The 21,106-nt window shown below is 35.8% G+C and overlaps 1 protein-coding gene across 12 annotated transcripts in view; it reads right to left on the reverse strand.

The window, feature by feature from the left end:
- Positions 1-21,106, reverse strand: part of PRKACB (protein kinase cAMP-activated catalytic subunit beta) — a gene marked incomplete at its 5' end in the record, with an annotated part of 119,084 nt that overhangs the window by 39,276 nt on the left and 58,702 nt on the right. For 2 of the 12 annotated variants that reach the window (XR_013995782.1, XM_081087874.1), the window contains 3 exons: positions 2,553-2,620; positions 3,596-3,619; positions 4,352-5,478. The exons of 2 other annotated variants lie outside the window; for them this stretch is intronic. Coding sequence is in view for 7 of the 10 variants with exons in the window: in XM_081087874.1 (XP_080944000.1) it covers positions 2,553-2,604 (52 nt within the window). Of the gene's footprint in view, positions 1-2,552; positions 2,621-3,595; positions 3,620-4,351; positions 5,479-13,808; positions 13,843-14,312; positions 14,637-14,912; positions 15,033-21,106 lie in introns of those variants that run through there. 8 more of the 12 variants (XR_013995783.1, XM_081087869.1, XM_081087873.1 and 5 more) reach the window with 7 other exon arrangements.

Genomic DNA, 21,106 nt, shown 5'->3' on the forward strand with positions numbered 1-21,106 from the left:
ATGTACATGAAGTAAAGCAATTCAAAACAAGATGCTTATATAGTGATTAATAGCCACATTATTGTATAGAGCTGTGGTTTGAAGTTTTAGATTTGGTATATGACACATCATTTAAAAAGATTCCTCGTTTTCATTATCTTTCCACAAAGTTACTAGCAATGATGTCTGTTTACAACCAACTTCATGTGTTTAAAAATAAATAATAGAAAAAAATTCCAGAGAGGTAAAGTGGCATACACAATATGCATTCTTGTTCCTAGTTATGTATGCAAGCAAAACCTGACTATACAAGAAAAAATTATTTTAGTCTTTTGTTCAGAAAGCTTCCAATATTTCTCTGATACATGAATCTATAAAGGAGAAAATAGCAGAAAAAAGTATTTAAATAATGTTCAAATAGTAAAAGGCTATGCAAACTGAACAAAGAGTGGCACCCTGGCATTTATTTCAGACACACTACAGTGCTGATGAGATAGTGGTGGGTGATGATGATGATAATGAAAAGGCAGAATTGAGAGGCTCACAACTTCTTGAATAAGATAAGCCAATAATGCAGTAGTATTAAAATAAGGCACTTTAAGGTACACACTGTTATTGCCCCTTATCCCCAGCGTAGTACCTTTCCCAAAACGCTGCTACCAACCAAAAAGGCTATTGGCATTCTAAACCTTTTGAGATTTCAAAATGGGAAAACAGGGACCGAAAGCAGACATTATTTTACTAGTTTATATAAACTGTCATTTGTGTTTTGCTGTTAAAACACTTTCAAAATACCTATTTTAGAAAGCTTGAGAAAAATAATTTTTAAAATTAGAATTTTCTCATTGTATGAAAATCTCACCCACCAAAACAATGAATCAAACAAACTGAATGTAATTATGCAAATTGATCTAATTTCCCCCCCACCAAGGGGGTGGAAAATTACATTTTCTTTGAGTTTAGGATGGTTGGAGTCATCCTAATTCTAAAAGTTAATGTACTAGTTACACCTGGTTTTATAAGTAAGATTTGCGTGGGGGGGGGGGGGGGGAGGGCGCGGATGGAGCAGACATATCTGCACATGGCACTGACTTGGCAATGACAGCTATAAAATAAAGAAATAACATAATTTATTGCTAAATGCAACTGTAGCTCGTAAGAAACAACTTGTGATTCCCCAAAATATAACTGATTATTTTCTTGAAAAATATTTTTAGTTATCTTCTATTTATAGAACTTGCACATCAAGTTTCAGTACAAGCTCTCTAGATGCCTGCCTGAGTGTAGATAGTTGGAAGACAAGGAAGAGAATCAGAGTAAGGAAAAAACAATCCCTCGCATCCTGTTCCAGCTTCTGCTAAGTGGACCTGGAGTTAAGGAAACCTAACTGGTCAAAGGAAAAGCAAAGCAGTATTGGCCAAAGGTGGTAAATTGAAAGAAAATTTCCTTCTCCCTGCTCGGTGAATGAGCTAGAGGAAAAACTTCTGCTGCCACTTTATTTTATTCACTAAGAGGGTATTCAGGAAATTCTTTGACATATTCCTAGTGTACTGTTAAGTAGTACTCCAGAAAGTGAATAATAGTTTTCATAAAAGTCTTAAAGTCATCAGGAATGGGTAAGAATCAAAGATATTAAATTTGGGGAATTATTTCAATAAATAGATTCCCTTTTAGAGTAAAGGATAAGCACTAACTATAAAGCCAGTAAAGAGTTCCATGAGGAAAACTCGGTTCCTGAAGCACTGTTGGTCAAATAAGTATATACATAAACACATGAAATCTCTAGTTTACATGTGCATTATTTACACACAAAGATGAACACAGTTAACTCTTTATAAAAATATCAGTAAACCAAACTACACATCTTATAAATACAGACACCAAACATAAAGTATTTCACAACATGCCGGATTATGGGATTATGAAAAACGCTAACACACTAGGCAGCCGAGAACCACATGTATTGGCTTGAATTTTATTCTTTTTAGACAGTGGTGAATTTAAATTTCTAAATGCTTTTCTCTGGTTAGTTTTAAAATTTATATCCACTGATATAAGGTAGTGACAGCTAATTAATAGATTAAATGGTGGAAGAGACAGCCCAATTCAAACCCCACAGCAGAGGTCCCTATAAAGCATTAACGTTCTAATGTTTTGGGTTTCTTGTTTCTAATATATAATCTATGCCTACATTTTACCATTTAAACCTCTGTGATATCCTGAATCAGACAACCAGCTTTGGAGCTTGGTGCATCTGAATGAAGATGTTGGCTCTAATACTTTTCAGCTACACGATCATGGGTACCTATCTACAAAGCATCGAACAATGATTAGGGAGAAAATATCTCGAGAAAGGATCTTTCTGCAAATATATTTTGTCCCATACTGATGGATAATGTAGCAAACTAGGTCCGTACTACAAACATAAGAAGGACTACTCTCCACATATTAACTTGATTTCTTCTCAGAAGTGTACATTTCAATTATATTTATTTTCCAAATAAACGTATTTTCTCCCCAGTTTGTGTTATTTCAAGAGTCTATCACATTGCATTCTGAAGAAATCAGCCTACCAAAGGAATCTTTCTGTCGCTCAGGACTGGTGTGTAGGAATGTTACCCACATTCGCGAGATGAAGCAACTAGAAACGAAGTGGCAGTTTTTATGCATTTCCACACGAGCATGAGCACGCTACATTCTGACCACCCTCAAAACATCTCTGAATATGCTCATACATAGGACACAGTATAAAAATTAGGTTACAAAGTTCATTTTAAACATTAGGAAATTTATTAAAAATTCAAGTACTGCATATCTTTATTGCATGATATTCAGATACATGACATTCATGTATATTCTTATACAATGAATAAGAGTGCTTTATTAATTACGCTTAGTAAACTTATTAGGTGTTTTGGGGTTCTGTGCTAAAGAAACTACATTACTGCTTATATAAAAAGAGCATGTTGCTAGTTATAGTATGCCATTCTTCAGTGCTTAGAAGAGATGTTTTATAAGAAGAGTTTAAAAATTACTATACAGATTACAACCACGCCAGATGTTGAGTTCTCCAGTCTCTTTGTAATAAGATAAATGCCACCTGCACCTTTACACCTCTTTATAATAAAAGCACGGCATTATTTAAATTATATAATGGATGTCAGAAAAATAGAAGGAACACAAACAGAAAACAGAACAAAATAGAATATAAACTTTCTAGGATAAATACCCAATTAAATGCCAGCTGTTTTTTTACTCAAAATTTATAACTTATAACTGTACATTCTTTCAAAAACCATTCATAACCTAAGTTATCTAATTTAAGTGGTGTGTATTAATCTGTATTCTGCGACACTGTCAACTCCCACTGCTACACAGTGCTGTATTTGTTGTTTCTGAAATACCACTAAAAAACTGCAATATAAATCATTTCTATAGATAAAACAACATAAAGCTAAATAAACCGTTTCCTACATCAACTGAAATGTTTTATTAACTCAATATGCTTTATAAAAATATAACTTTATGAGGAGCATAACATCTTGTAAACAAACATGTAAAAAGCTCTAAAGGTAACTTTATTATTATTATTATTAAAAAGTATTTAGTTGCCTACCAGATACTTCTGGAGAGGAGCAAGCTTGTATCCAAAAAAATAAATTAAACAATGATTAAATGACACACATAAAAACAACACAGTAGCACGAAATCATCTATACACATTTTCCCAGAATATTATTATACAGAAATAAAACAATAATGTAGGAACTCAATTATTTGGCTGAATACATTCAGATAGGACATTTTCAAAATAAATGGTAAAGAAGTAAAACCAATAATTACTGTTTAGTGCCCAAATCAATACTATTCTAACTACTAGCAAAACCTTTAACTCCTCATGGTAATGATGCTAATAATATTAAGTAACATATATCAAGATACATATCCTCTAACTATTGCAATACCATCTCTGGACTTTTGCTATTTATTCAAAACTTTACTGAGGAAAGATACTCTGAAATTTAACACTTTAACTCCCTTCTGAAAGGCATTAGTGTCATTCAGGCATTTTACTTCTTTGGTGCTGGTTTAACAATCTTTTCAGCAACATGTATTGAGCACTGATTAGTGGTGCCAGAAACTGAGCTAGACTCTGGGAACACTAAAAATAATAAATACATCTCCATTATTTAAGGAGACGAGAAGCTGATGGGGAGATAGAACCATTATACTGGAATGTGACAAGGACAACTAAGAAAATTCTAAGATTCTATATGCAAACTTGAAAGAGGAAATTCCTGGGTAGTAAAGGAAAGGCAAAATAGAGGACACAGCATTTGTGCTAAATCCTGAAGGACAGTTTCTTTGGCACCTGAGTTGACGAAGAAGACATTCCAGGCTGGGATGCTCTTGTATAAAAGGCTTGGAGGAAGAAGCATGGTTTATCCAGTAAATGGCAACCGACGTGTAATAGGTGCAGCCCAGGGTGTAAGGCTACAGCGGCAGTGGGAGGTGAAGTGTGTAGGCAAGCAGGTGTCCAATCATGGAGGTAATTGTTTGCCATGGTGATGCTTGTCAATGTGTGGGAAGGACCTGGAGTAAATGGAGTTATTCATAGTCGCTAGGCTCTATTTCTTCTGGGAAACAGGAGGCAAGATCACTTGCTAAGGAATAAGGGAGCCAGAATAAGGAGGGATAACTGGGGAGTAGAGACCTGAATATTTTAAACCTTGATGACTATCTACCAGTATGTAGTGAATAAAGGAGGGGGCTATTGCTGTAAATTTTTCTATTAAGGAAAGAGCAAGTGTTAGGTATTAAAGCAATTATATTTCTTAATAGTATGTTTTTTGTAATCATAGTTTAAAGTTTTTACTGAACAGATTATAATTCATGGGCTCTCTAATCACTTTATAATTAAATTATTTCATCCTTTACTTATCAGAAAGCACAGAACAGGATGGAAGCTGAGATAAATTACCTATAAAAATACCAAGTTCTATCAACAGAGAACAGTACAATCCCTTCCAAAACCTCTGCACAGTGAAATCATTTGTTTTCTGTACCCCTACTTCAAACACCCACCTCTTTAGAGTTCTGTATTTGTTATTTCTAAGAATACCCTCCCACACGCATGCTACAATACAAATATTTTCAGTAAACTAAATATAAAACATTCTAGTTGTCACAACATTCCTCATAAAAAACAAACATATAGCAATCAAAGTAACAGAATTATTCTGTAAAAGGTGGTTTCCTACCAGAGGCTTCTGATGATTTGCGTGCTTGATCGAAAAGAATAAATTAAACAGATAAATATCACATCCAATAACAGGCCCAAAAGAAGTTATCCATCCATATATGTCCATTAGTATATTTACACATAGAAATAGAATGGAAAATACCTGAGCATACAAATTCAAAAGTGTTTTATATAAGTATTACAACACATTCCTTGTATGTATATATATTAGTATGTTTGTATATACATATATATGTATATATTTTTTAACCAACAAAACCCAATTCTAGAAATGTGTTAATGAATTATCATATGCTACCTCTTTAATCTGAAGAGTAATTCTATTCACTTTGCTGAAGGGGCACTTTATTTGCTCCACCATATTCAAACATGTTCACTTAAAGCAAATTCACTGTAGCCTTAAAAATGATATTGGGTACAAAGACCTTTAATTGCTGTAAATGAATTTGTGCAGTCAAGTGGATGGGACCATGCCCACTTTTGCAGTTGAAGATATCAAGAAGTCCTGCACCAAACCACACATAAATGCTTGGAAATGTAACAGGCAATAAAAGCTACAATTCCTATTTTGACGTTTCTCTTACTTTACTTTCCTCTTCTTATGCTCTTTTTAATTGATTCTCTATCAAATCTTATTTACAAGTGAAGAATATAACTGACTTTCAGTAAAAAAATATAAAAACTTTTGGTGAAACATCTATTTAAATGATCAAATTTTAAAAAGAAACCACATTAACCTGACTAGTGTCTACAAGGACAGATGGATATACTAGGAATCCACAATGTCCTATGCACAACTAATCACATGTACTTGCTCTCTCTCCCAACTCGCTCTCTATTAGAGATGCTGTGGGTTTTTTAGGCCATCCAAGCCACGTTTGATTGGAGATGTTCCCTATAGGATTTTGTAATAAAAACTTAAACTAAAAAGACAGTCATAAAATTAATGACCCAGGCAATCTTTGAAATTTTCTTTGAAATGCACTTTACTTCCATAATTGTTCACTGTGGCTTTTTCTCAGAGGATTATCACATGTGCTAAAGATTTTCCCTTTGGTTCTAAATTCAAATATTCTGTCTTGTTGGCAGGCTGTATAGAACTAGGAGTGGATCCCGACATGATAGGGTATTTACATTTTCCACTGAACTAGATGGCAATTGCCACCATATCCTTGATGCTCCATATCCTCAAAACATGTCAGACTCTCTAATGTTTGCTAATCTAATGGGTGTTAAATCATAGCTTTTTGTTAAAGATTAGGTAAATATCTTTTTTTAAAGTTTTCTTTTTAAAATAGATTTTTATTCATTTCAGAGAAGAAGGGAGAGAGAGAGAGAGAGAGATTGAAACATCAATGATGAGAATCATTGATTGGCTGCCTCCTGCACGCACCCTCCTGGGATCTAGCCTGCAACCCAGGCATGTGCTCTGACCAGGAAACAAACCATGACCTCTTGGATCATAGGTTGAGGCTCAACCACTGAGCCACACTGTCTGGGAGTAAATATCTTTTAGAATCTTTTTTGTTTTGAAATCTTACCCAAGGATATTTTTTTCCATTCATATTTTTTAGAGAGAGTTGAGGGGAGGGAAAAGGGGGGAGAGAGAAAGAGAAACATTGATATGAGAGAGACACATTGACTGGCGTCTCCATACGACCAAGGTCAGGGATTGGGCCTGCACCCAAGGAATCTGATAGCCTTCAGTTCATGGGCCAATGCTCTAACCCAGCGGTTCTCAACCTGTGGGTCGCGACCCCTTTGGGGGTCGAACGACCCTTTCACAGGGGTCGCCTAAGACCATCGGAAAACACATATATAATTACATATTGTTATTGTGATTAATCACAATGCTTTAATTATGTTCAATTTGTAACAATGAAAATACATCCTGCATATCAGATATTTACATTACGATTCATAACAGTAGCAAAATTACAGTTATGAAGTAGCAACGAAAATAATTTTATGGTTGGGGGTCACCACAACATGAGGAACTGTATTAAAGGGTCGCGGCATTAGGAAGGTTGAGAACCACTGCTTTAACCACTGAGAAAAAACGGCCAGGTATAGAATCTTATAATTTTCCCTTAAAAGTCTTATTATTCTTTTAGTGGATTTATGATTTATTCGTAGGTTCTTAGAGCTTTGGTTGATATTGTAAAAGGGGGATTTTAAAAAAATTACTGTTTCTGTTTGTTGCTGATGTATAGTACACTGTTGATTTTATATATTGATCTTATGTCTGATAATGCTATCAGATTATTAATTATAAAATAACATTCATAAATTCTCTTTAATTTTCTAATTAGACAATCACATATCACTTGTAAGTAATGACAATTTTGTTCCCTCCTGTCTTTTTCTTGTCTTAATGTACAGGTTATGGCTATCACTACAGAAACAGACAATGAGCGTTCTTTTCCTATTTCTAAATTCAGAGAAAATGTTTCTAATGTTCTTTTTCCACACTTTACTTGTAAAGCTATATTAGAGTCAAATAAATTTAAGAATATCTTCTTGTTTTCAATTTTTTGGAAGATTTTGTACAAGATTGAAATTTTTGTTCTTTGGATATTTCCCAGAATTTGATTGAAAAACAGTCCAGTCCTGATTTTAATAAGCCTGAGTAAGGCTTTTAACTGATTACATCTTAAATGGGTGTAATTCTAATCAGTTATTTTAAGTCTTTTCCATGAATTGATCGTTGGTTCTCATGTATCTTTATTTCCTATTACACTGATTTTTGCTAATGCCTTTATTAAATAGTTTTCTTCTTTTGATTAACCACACTGTGCTTTTTACTCTTTGTTTACTTGAATATTTACATTGCATCATGAATATCTTTCTCCTTTAAAATTTTTCACTCAAAAAAAATTTTGGCTCTACATTCATTTTAGCTGCACCCTAAAAGTTTTGATGCATAGTTGAATTTTAAATTTATATTGAGTTAATTCTTGGCCTGTGAGTTATTTGAACTTTTAAAATTCAGAGATATAATATTTGTGTGTTTATTTGATTAATTAGTCTTTTATTATTCATTAAACTTAATTACTTTATGATCAGATACCATAGCCTATATATCTATTCTGTAAAATATTTTTAATACATTTTTTAGTTGTACTATCAATTTTGTAAGTGTTCAATATATTTCTGTGTATTCTCCAATTACTGGATGAGAATTCTCTCTACATATATCTATAAATCTTATAGTTATAATTTCTTCCTCTAAATGGGTCCATTTGTGTTATATATTTTGAATCTCTGTTAAGAGGTGCATACAATTTTTTCTCTTAATTTATATTTCTTTTTTATGTGATTATTCATTTTAAAGGGTAAGCTGTTTGTTAACAGTTCTACTCTCTGATATTCCTGAGAGGGTCCGATCTTGTTGAATCTGCTGAATATAATTTGTGTGTGTGTGTGTGTGTGTGTGTGTGTGTGTGTGTGTTGATTTGGGATTGTGAACTCAAAGTCCAGGGGGTCTTCCCCCCCACCCCCAAATATATCTTTATTGATTTCATAGAGGAAGGGAGAAGGAAAAAGAGACAGAAATATCAAGGATGAAAGAGAATCACTGATCAGTTGCCTCCTGCACGTCCCACACTGGGGATGGAGCCCACAACCCGGGCAGGTGCCCTACCAGGAATCGAACCGTGATCTCCTGGTTCATAGGTCAACGCTCAACCACTGAGCCACGCTGGCCGGGCTCCTGGGGGGCTTTTATCTGAGAACCTGCAGGGCTTGACTAGAAGATGTTTTGTATTAGCTTCTGCCTGGCATCCAGTGAATGTTACTAGCCTGGGACTCTTGTAATAACGTATTTTATCTCAGCAATTTTCAACTGCTGTTGTGTGTGTGCTGTAAGAATTTTTAAATCATGCAATACATGACTATTTATTAGTAGTTAGGGGCAACAACCTCTTTTCCTTTAGATTGTCAAATTAAAAAATGGCCATAGCCAATACAACAATAGCCACCTGGTGTGAATGAATCAAAATTATACCTTTTTTTCTTTTTGTCAGATCAGCAAAAAATATTTTTTGGTGTGCTGAAGATTGTAATAATTAGTTTAAGTGTACCACTGGATGAAAAAGGTTGAAAAATCACTGCTTTATATTATTGGCAATTCTGGACCACACAATTAATACAGATTAAAACCCTAAATCTACTGGAGGAGAGGCAATTGATCCCAAACTCTCAGGGCAGGCATCCCACACACATGAATGCACACCCCGCCCCTGTCCTTTGGAAGCCAAGCCAAGAAATACAAGCTTCCTCATTTTCTTCCAGGGTCAGCAGAGAGGTTTAATTTCTAATCTATTCTCCTACTGAGGCTGTAATCCTTTGAGGATCCTAGCTTTATATAGGGGTCTAAGAAATCCCACGTCGCATGGAGCAAAGAAGTTGTTCTCTGTCTTTGTGAGGCCATCTAACACCAAAGCCCTTTGGTTACCAAGGTACGAAAATCTCCTTGGAGCAGTCAGGTATGCTCCCTCTTACAGTTCTGGTTTCCACCTACATTTCACTTTTTGCACACTGGGGTTTTTTATTATATTCTTGTAAATTCGAGTATTCATTTAGAGCAGTGGTTCTCAACCTTGGCTGCACATTAGAATCACCTGGGAATCTATTTAAAATCCTGATTTCTGGGCCTCATCCTCCGGAAATACTGTTTCTTTGTTACTAATGTTGTGGCCTCACCCCATAGCAAAGAAACAGAATTTCCGGAGGATGAGGCCTAGAAATCAGGATTTTGAAAAGATTCCCAGGTGATTCTAATGTGCAGCCAAAGTTGAGAACCACTGATTCAGAGGGATGCTTGCTAGATTTTATTAAGCATTTCTAGGTGCTGTTGGATCTATTAATCTTTGCTCTAGAAGGATTTTCTAATTATCAAGTCTCCAATTTTTGGATTTCTTTTTCTGTATAAGAGAAACTTTGTGTGAAGTATACGAGGCAAAGAGACTTGAGAGTTTGTGACATTCATTTTTTTTATTCTTGAAGTTCAAAACTTCCATCAGGATATATTTAGCTGTTGGGTTTTTGCTATTAATCTTTGTCAAAACTCAATGAGTTCTTTCAATCTGCAAATGTAGGTTTTTCTTCAACTAAGAAGTTTCCCTAATCATATACATATGGTTTATCATTGCTTCTGTTTTATTAGTCAATACCTGTTCTTTGGGAATGCTATTCACTCAATTTGTAGAGTTTCCTATTTTTATCCAACTTGACTTTCACCTCAAAAATTCTATCCTGTCCATTTCCCCTACATTCTGGTAGGTTTTGTCAAGCTAGTTCTTCACATCATACATTTCCTTTCCTGCAGTGATTATTTCAATCTTTGCTGCCTCTAATGCAGCTTTAGACGGGTTCATTTTGTTATAACCTTACTTTGTATCATTATTGCTTCTTTTCTATTCCTGCCTCCTAACCAGCTCTCTTTTCATTCTAGTTACTTGTGTTATATTCCATGTTCACTTAAAAATTTCAAGAATTCAACACAGATGCTAGCTATAATTTCTTATTTTTAAATCCCCCCACCCCCAATATTTTCTAAACATAACTTCAGTCTCTTCCTACGAAGGCTGTGACGCACAATCTCTTTTCATAGGCTCCATGTTGTTGCTTTTCTTGTTTATTCATTCATAAAAATGAGAAGCCTTTCAGAACGTTCAAATGTCCCCCAAGTAAGGTGGATCCTCTCATCTCCTATTCAGGTGTGTCAGAAGCAACTTCTCACATCTGCTAGTTGATACATATTTACATTATCAGTTAAATAATCCAGTGACTTTCCAAAGTGGGGATGAAGGCAGGACTATAGGGTTTCTTACTAGGGGTGACATCCACCACACTTCACAGAAGAGCCCTGTCACATCTGGAAGAAGAAAAGCCACTTTTTCCAAATGGAATAGGTAACGAATTTTTGGTTGTCCCACTATAACTGTTTTACATGAAAGTAATCAGTATATTGGACCTGCCACTTATCTCCCTAACAGTCTTTCTTATAAGCCTCATCCCTCCCAGTTCATGAGGTGAAACTACTATTTATTTCTTTTCCATGAAACAAGCTACTCAAAGTAAAACTGCTAGTTAAACTTTGGTGTCTGCGCGTCAATCTGATACTGTACACTCCGTTTCAGTTTCCTTCCTTAATTTCAGAACTGATGCACTGTTTGCCCCATTTTTGTGTTCTTTCATAGTCAATAAAGATCTAGACAGGGGAATTAATTAAGTGCCTGTGCTCAAGTCTATAATTTTCTGTAAGTCATAAAGGTCAATGCCTTCTTTGGAGATTTGTTTTAACTACAGGTGGACCAATCAGAGTTTTCATTTGGAATGTTGCTATAATGATGATATGTATGTTATGATAAGTATATGAACCAAAAAAAATTTAAATGGCTGATATTTTTATTGATAATGATAAGAATTGTTCAAATATGTAAAACTTGGTAATTTTTAGTCACTCATCTCTTCTACGAGAATGTATGAGTTCATCACTGTGCTTGGGGCTTTGGGGTAACTACTGGAAATACACCGATGAGTATGGCACTCTTAAGAAGTTCAAAGGTTGGAGATTAGAAACTGACATGCTAATATATGATTTCATTACAATATAAAGAATTATTACAGTTTATAAGCTTACTTTGGGAGTGCAGGGGTATCACCTAACTCTATAAAGTCGATGACAGAGGCACTAAAAAGCACATGTGGTTTTTAGAATTTTTATGATATGATATAAATATAGAAAGGTAGCAAGAAATAATATGTGATGGAGTGTAGTATGACCAGATCAGAATTTTATGAGATGCAAATAAAGCCAGTTTAATTTTTATCTGAGAGACAACAGGAGTAACTAAAAGTTTCATGTTGGGTTAAAAAATGGCAGCAGGGAAAATGGTCGGAAGGGCTATAAAACTAAAGGCTGAGAGACAGTGAAGTAGTTCCTGCAGTAGAATTGAAAGGCACAGAATCCTGATCTGAAAGCATGCCCAGTGTCAGTGAGACTAGAGAAAGTGGATTTCCAAGCCCATTTCTGATGTAGATTCAGTAGAAATTAATGACCGTGTGCATGTTTGGGGGGAAAGAAACAAGGTAGGAATGACTATCAGGCTCCTGTTTTAAGCTCCTGCATAGACAGTGGGATCATTAAGAAACATCAGAATCAATGAAAAGGGAGCGGATTTGGGATAAAGAGAATTCAGCTTTGAATTCAATGTTCAGGTAACGAATGAAAATGTGAGTATGGATGAAATCATTCAGAGAGACCGTAGCATTAAAAGAGGGACAAAGATAGAGTCCTAAGAAAACTAACACTTCGTAGGCAGGAAGGGGAAAAGGGATAGCTTTTTAAATAAAAAAGAGTACCACATGTACACAAGTACCACCTGTACAGCTCTAGACTTAGCATTTGCTTATTTCTACAAAGAAAACTACATTCCATTTGTAATTTTTCACATTTTGAAATAGCTAAACATTTATCCACTTATAACATGAGTAAAAATTGAACAATCCTGGAAAAATCAGAATGTCTATTTGTGATTGCTCTGATTCCTGTAGTATCATTCCATGGCTATATGATCAAGTCTATCAAACATTATCTGACTAATCGATAGCTTTCTTGAAGGAGAACTAAAGTAGCAAAGAAGCAGCAACAATTTTCTTCAGCTAAAACCAACACTTTCAATTATAAAACCTCTACAACACCACAGTGGTTATCTAAAGATTCTGTTATATTCTGAACTTTCAAAGAGAAAACACACATTGGCTGGATTCGGAGAAATCTAATGTTTTAAGTATGAAAACCAAGTATATTCAGTTTTGATATCCATAGAAAGCCTAAGGAATGTTAACATGTTGATTTTATAATATTAGCCCAAATTTAAAACACTAGACCAGAATTATCTAGCTACTAACAGGAAAATAACAGAATAACAATTCTTAATATTTTGCATGTAAAATTTTCCTTTAATGTCTAATATCATTCCATAAACAAATGCATAACAGTGAGGATGCAGTTTATGTTATATTATAGCAGGATAAAAATATTTATAGGCAATAATGTGGTAATCTTCAGTTATGGAAGAAAGGTCCATCTATTTTGACTTATATCATCATACAGCAAAAATTTTACTCTCTCGGTTCTAAATTCCAATTCCAAATATTTCAAGTGTAAATTATAGACTGTTTTAAGAAAAACCATATAACACTGCCTTTAAAAAATAGGATTCAAAGGTTAACTTATAAATATCCTCTTTTTTTTAGTGAATACAAAAGATACTAATGAATTCTGCTCTAAGCAAGTATTTCTCACACTAACAACAGGATATCTATTTTTAGCTGCAGGTTTGGCTTAAAGTGAATGGCGTTCACTCTATGATAAACTGTAGTATATACTATAGTATATTTTCTCAAAAACCATTTTTAGAATATTTAAAAATATGCCATATTATAAAAACAAAATGAAAACAATTATCACAAGAGTACTTATTCTAACAAATTATTTTCCCCAAAACCTTATTTCTGAAAAATTTTAACAAAGCTTCCAAAACCAAAATGTACCTACTTGTTTCATCATTAAATCTCTGTTCCTCAATGAACTATACAAAAAAGCAACCAATAAGTCAATAAAATGTTAACAACATTTTATTCAAGATTAGTATTTTTTATGTAATTAAAAAGGAGCTAACCAAAAATATTAGAATGACATCGCTAATAAAAAGAAAGTTTATCTTCAGATCAGATACAAAAACATTCCTCTTATGATGGTAGGTCTTGTCACTCACTAATTTATAACACAATAGCAACAGTACCTAATAAATATAACAAATTGAAACTAAACCAATCTAGGAACTGATTATTTACATTGACTATTAACAGCATTCATTTTTACAGTTCTTAATGGATTTTATAGCAAATTAGTATAATGCCTAAATGTAAAAGCATCGCAGAAATTTTAATTCACTGTAGCTCTGGCTTTACAACTGCTCCTTTAAAATACACGTTTCCTCTTATAATTAAATGTTTTTTAAAAAATACATAGCTGCAGAGTCTCAGAGAGCATACTTACCACTCATGATGAAAACCAACCTTTCCAAAACATATTGCTCAAAACAACAATCCAGCAGCAAAGGGAGCTATGCTAATCTCTAGAGGTGGGAGCCGATGGTGTAAACACACACGCTGGAACATGCAGCACACACAGAAAAGGAAAAGAGCTGCCTATTGTTTTAGAAAGAAAAGCCCCTAGAAGCGAAGCATCACTGCACAGCACGAGATAGATACCACTAGCAAACATCAAATTAATGCCAAAGATGCGTCCAACTAGATTTCATTTCTTCCCAGCTAGTTCTCCTAGCCTCTTTCATATACCACTAGAACAACTCAAAATGGCAGGGAGAAATATTCGAACCAGGATGTATAAGATGTTCTCAATTATATCAGCATGAGTTGTTACCACGGCAACATTAGACCAGAATTATCGGTTCACATGTAACCAAGGAGTCGCTTTCCTAAAGCTTTAATCAACCGAGACAAATACAATACTGTTTTATTTTAGAGCCATATGATTTTCAAATTACCACGTTTCTTAGATTTAAGCACGTATTTACCCTTCTTACATGTTTCAAAGATATAAAAGAAAACCCTGCTGTTTTCTTCAAATACTCACACAATCCCATGTTGAACCTGGCAAGGAACAAACAGCAGAATGATTGCACCTAAACGCCTTTCAATCACACCAGCTCTTACTGCTGGCTGCAGACCTCGCTGATATTAAAATGCTGTGTGCAATTGCTAGTGACTATTGGCGATGAATCTCATTGCCCAGATCGCGGATAGCTTTCATTTTTCATGAGCCACAGAGCTATACTGCAGCACAAATGTGAACCATTTAAACATTCTGTATGACGGATAAGACAAAATATGATTCTTTATATATCTTTATTTGTAAAGGAGATCAGGAAATAACTTGTTTGTAAACTTCTATTAAATTCAACATTACAGTGTCAGATGCCACTTAGGTGCTTTTCAAAAAGAGGGGGATGCACACTAAAGTTACTGGCAACCACTGCTGAAGTGTACGATTCCTTACATCAAACAGGATTACGATGACAGATTGTACAGCAAGGTGGACAGACTGGAGAGAATGGTCAACAGACTTTTCTGACGCCCAGAGACCCAAAGTTTGTACCAACATGGTACCAATGATCCACAGAATGGTGCCGTAAGTGGAACTTCAGCAAGTGAACCTGCCATTTTAAAAGTCGCCAGGTGAGACAGGAGTTCCAGTGATGGGGGAATAAGTAACTCAGCAAGTCTTATCCCCAAGAAGCAACTATGAAACTGGACAAAATTGTCAAAAACAACTTCGTGGCTCTGAAAATTCAGCAATCACAAGCAAACTGAGAAGCTTTTATTCATGAAAAACTGCTGGAGTCTGCGTGAGAACAGTGGGACTCTCGGGGGGTCTTGCTTGGTGCTGCCCCTGTTCCCCCACAGCTCAGTTAGTACACCAGTTCTGTCTGTCAGGGTGGGGGTGGCCATGACAACGAGCCGCTTTGCCACCAGAGAGGGCTGCCTTGATTTGAAGGGGAGGCCAAAACCCCCAAACAAGTGATGTTATTTAAAAAAAAAAAAAAGCAAATTATAGGAAAAGAACAGAGAAGTGTCCAGCTTTGGTAATCTGAAGTGTGGCCTTGGTAGGGGTAAGCAGCAGACTAGTGGTCTAGCAGGAAATTTAAAGGAAACTGGACACTAGAGAGACAGAGGGCCTAGAGAATCTCCGCATACACCTGGCTGACTAGGAAGCTATCCCACTGGGGAGACCCACGTGGGCCCAGCAGAAAGTTGAAACTGGTACAGACTTTAACATGTCCTGAACCCCGAATTGTTCCCCCACCCACAAACCACTCCATCAGCACAGACAGGCTCAAAGTGTGCGAGTACAACGTTTGATCAATCACTGACTAACAACAAAGTTATGCAGACACAGGGTAAACCCTAGCAGAGAAATCAGCAGGCAGACACCATGGGAGATGCAGTCTATAGACTAAAACAAAACATAAATAAAAACACCCTTCAGGGAAGAAAAAAATAATCAGAATCCAGAGCTGCTACAAAAATATTATTTTTTTAAAGTCTATATTTTGACACAAACATTCTATAATCCATAATGAGGAAAAACACAGTCAATAGAAAATGTCTCTGAATGGGCTCACATATAGGATTTAGCAAACAAAATACTTCAAGACAACTATTTAAATGTGTCAAAAGAATAAAAGAAAATTGTGCCTAGAGAATTAAAGCAAAATATGATGTCAATGGTACAACAAATAAATATTTAATATAGAAAGAAAAATAATTTAGGACAAAAAATACAGACTTGGAAAATACAATAACCAAATTTTAAAACTTACTACACAGACCCAACAGCAGATTTGAGAAGGGCAAAAGACTAAATCAGTGAACTTGAAGATACATCAATAGAAACCATCCAGTCTGAAGAATACAGAGAACAAATGACAGAAGAAAAATGAAAAGAGCTTCAGGTTACCAACAAATACATAATGGGAATCATAGAAGGAGAGGATCGAGACAAAGGTGAAAGAAACCACATTTAAAGAAGTAATGGCTGAAATGCCCGAGTTTGATGGAAAATATTAACCTGCAAGAAGTTTAAGTAACAGCAAGTAGGATAAACAGAAAGAGTTGCATTCCTGCACACATCATATCCAAATAATTGAAAGACAAAGACAGAGAACAATTTGAAAGAGGAAAAGGAGTAATCGAGTACAGAGAAAAAGCAACACAATTAATCATGACTTTAACAGAAATAAAAGAGACCGGAAGGCAATGGAATGATACATTCAAGGTGCTGAAAGAAAACAGAAACGAACTAGTTTACAATTCTCCATCTGGAAACACTAGCCTCTGAAAACTAAGGAAAAAATACAGAATTCCAAGATAAACAACTCAACAATTTCTGTTGCAAGCAGAAATACTTAAGGGAGTCCTTCAAGCTAAAAGAAAATGACAAGACACTAGCCAAAGGGGATATAGCTGACATCAAATTCATGGGTAGGCAAAAGTAGGTCTACATTTGTAATACACAATAATACACTAATTAATAAATAATAACAAAAGAATAAACTCTGTATTTTGCATGCTTAACCATAAACCTACTCCCCGCCCACCCCCCCAGCTCCCGTATAATGGTGAAAGATAGGATCTTTTCCCTAAAGACTGGGAAAAAGGCAGGATATCTGCACTCACGACTTTTAAGCAACTTTGTACTGGAGGTCCTAGTCAGTGCAATGAGGTTACATAAAAAAAAAAAAAAAAAAAAAAGATATTGAAGGCATAAAGACTGATAAAAAAAAAAGAAATAAAACTTTATTTGTGTACAACATGAGCCTATATGTGGAAAATTCTATGGAATGTACAAAGGAACTACTAGAGCTAATAAGTAACTTTATCAATATCATAGGGTATAAGATCAACATACAAGAATCAATAACATCTCAATATATTAGGAACAAATAATCCAAAAGTGAAATTAAGAAACAACTTCATTCACAATAGTATTAACAGGAATTTTAAGTAATACTTAGGAATCAATTTAACAAGACTTGTTCCCTAAAAATAGAAAACACTAAATAGAAATTAAAGAACATTCAAATAAATAGAGAGGCATTTTATGTTTATGTAATATTGTTAATATGGCAATTCTCCACATATTATCTAATTTCAATATAATCTCTATTAAAATCCTAGTAAGCTTTCCTTCAGAAACTGACAAGTTGATGCTAAAATTTATATGGAAATGAAAAGGGCTAGTGTAGCCAAAACAACTTTGGAAAAGAACAAAGTTGGAGACGACAATAATTGATTTTAAAACTTATTTTAAAGTTACAGTAATCAAGACAGTGTATTACTGGCATAAAGATAGACATATATAGATCCCTGGGATAAAACTTAGAATTCAGCAGTGAACCCTTACATTTATGGCCAATTGATTTCTGACAAAGGTGCCAAGACAATTCAATAGAAAAAGGAAAGTCTTTTCAACAAACGGTGCAGTAAAAATCAGATATACATAAGAGGGGAAAAAGATCTTCACTCCATACCTCACATTATATTCACAAAATTTAATTCAAATGAAGGATTTCTAGATGAAATTGTAGAATAAAAATCTTTATTACCTTGGTTTTAAACAAAGATTTCTTAAGATTTAGCACCAAAGGTGCAATCCATAAAAACAGAAAGATCAGTTGGACTTCATTAAAATTACAATCTTTTGCTCTTCAAGGACATCACTTAAGAAAATGAGACAAGTCACAGACTATAAAAAAAAAATTACAAATTATGTATTTGGCAGATAATTTGTGTTCAGAATATATAAAGAACTTTTAAGACTTGATAATAAGACAAAAAAAAAATCACTCAATTCTGAAAGTGGGCAAAATATTTGAAAATACATTTCTCCAAAGTAAATACAGGAATAGCTTATAAGAACATGAAAAATATGCTCATCATCAATCATTACAAAATACAAAATGAAAACCACAATGAAATATGAGAATAACTATACACACACCTGAATAGCTATAATAAAAAATACTGATGGTAACAAGGATCTGAAGAATCTGTAACCTTAGCAACAGGAATGTAAAATGGTAAATCCATTTAGGGAAAAAACAAAACTGAAAGTTAAAAAGATAAACATAATTTACCATATGACCCAGCAATTTTACTCCTAGACTAGAGGACCATGCACGAAATAAATTCATACATGGGGGTGGGGGGATGTCCTGCAGCCCGGCCTGCACCCTCTAGGAATCCAGGACCCCTCGGGGGATGCCCTACTGCCGGTTTAGGCCTGATCCCGCACATCCCTCCCGCAATCCGGGACTGCTGGCTCCTAACCACTTGCCTGCCTGCCTGCCGGATCGCCCCTAACCACTCTGCATGCCTGCCTGATTGCCCCCAACCACCTCTGCCTGCCTGATTGCCCCCAACCACCTCTGCCTGCCTGCTTGATTGCCCACAACCACCTCTGCCTGCCTGATCTCCCCTAACCACTCTGCCTGCCTGCCTGACCACCCCTAACCACTTGCCTGCCTGCCTGATCTCCCCTAACCACTCTGCCAGCCTGCCTGATCAGCCCTAACTGCTCGACTGCCTGCCTGATTGCCCCTAACAGCCTCTGCTTCAGCCCCTGCCACAGAGGCTTAATATGGAATGATGTCTGGAGGGTTGTTCGGCTGTCTGGTCTAATTAACATATTACACTTTTATTATTATAGATAACTACTACTGAAGAGTTATGAAAGCACATGTACATCCAGGCTTGTATACAAATGTTTATAGCAACATTATCCAAATAACCCCAAACTAGAAACAATCCTAATGTTCATCAATTGCTAAGTTGATAAACAGAAGATGTTATATCCAAACAGCATAGTACAATCCAGCAATAAAAAGGAACCAACTATTGATGTGTTCTATAACATGGGTGAATCTCAAAGGGCAATTCTAAGTAAAAGGAGGCAGAAACAATGGATTGTATATTGCCTAATTCCATTTATACAAAGTATCCAGAAAAGGAAATCTGTAGGAACAGAAAACCAACCAGAGTTTGTCTGAGACTGAAATGAAAGTGGGAATTGATTGCAAGACTACAAAATAAATTTGGGGGTGATGAAAAATGTTCCAAAACTGAATTATGGTACTGCACAACTCTATCAATTTATTGTAATTGTACAATAAATCAGTAATTGTACAATTTATCAGTAATTGTACACTTATAATGAGTGAGTTTTATGGTATGTAAATTATACTTCTATTTAAAGAACGTTATCAAGTGCTTCTCTATGTAAGTGGAGCAGTTGGCTTGAAGCAGATCTTTGCTGTGGGAAGAATAACTTCAGTGGACAACTTAATTATGTAAATGTAAGGTTGCTAGGCATCCATTACCTTGGGGGAATTAGGTAACAAAATCTTCTGAAGCTTGGTCAAGGATGTTCCTTCTCAATACCCCGTGGTATTGAGATCAGATCCACAGCCTGCTTTTCCAGACAATATCTTATTATATCTTCAAGTAAATCCTAAATTTTCATATTTTCACATATTTATGTATCGTCCTATATAATAAAAGCCTAATATGCAAATTGTCCCCTCCACCAGGATTTTGACAGGGAGTTCTACTGCTTGCTATGACGTAGACTGACCACCAGAGGGTGGTGCGGAACACAGCGCTGGCAGCAGACAGCAATGGAGGTGCCGCTGGCCCCAATGGGCCCCAACAGGAGTGGGACTACAGTGGGATGGTGGAGCAGGTGAAAAGGCGGCACCAGGCCAAGGTGGGTGTGAGCGGGGGCCCAATCGTCCTGCCAGTCACCCCGCTGACGGTGACCAGCGGCAGTGGCAGAGGTGCCTGACCCTGATCCATCAATCCGTAGGTGGATGGTGGAACAGGTGAGGGGGCAGTGCCAGGCAAGGGCAGGGCTAAGGGGCTGTGAGGCTGGGGGAGTGAGCTGGGGCCCAATCTCCACAGGACACCCCGAGGGACCTCACGCATGCACAAATTCATGCACCAGGCCTATAGTATATAATAATAAAAGTATAAATATGCTAATTAGACCAGATGACCTTCTGGACGTCATTCCTTCTGAATAAAGTCGCAGCAGGTGGGGGCTGCGGCGGTGGCAGCAGGGGAGCCGGGGCCAAGGCCCTTGCATGAATTTCGTGCATCGGGCTTCTAGTTGTCTTATAATAAAATAACCTTTTCCCCCTTTGAGACTGAAAATTTAATTCATTCTGTAAAAGGAAAATTCTATTCATTCTTCAGTATTCTCTAAGGCCC

Source organism: Myotis nattereri (genome assembly GCF_964212035.1).
Source record: "Myotis nattereri genome assembly, chromosome: 3".
Classification (NCBI taxonomy): Eukaryota; Metazoa; Chordata; class Mammalia; order Chiroptera; family Vespertilionidae; genus Myotis; species Myotis nattereri.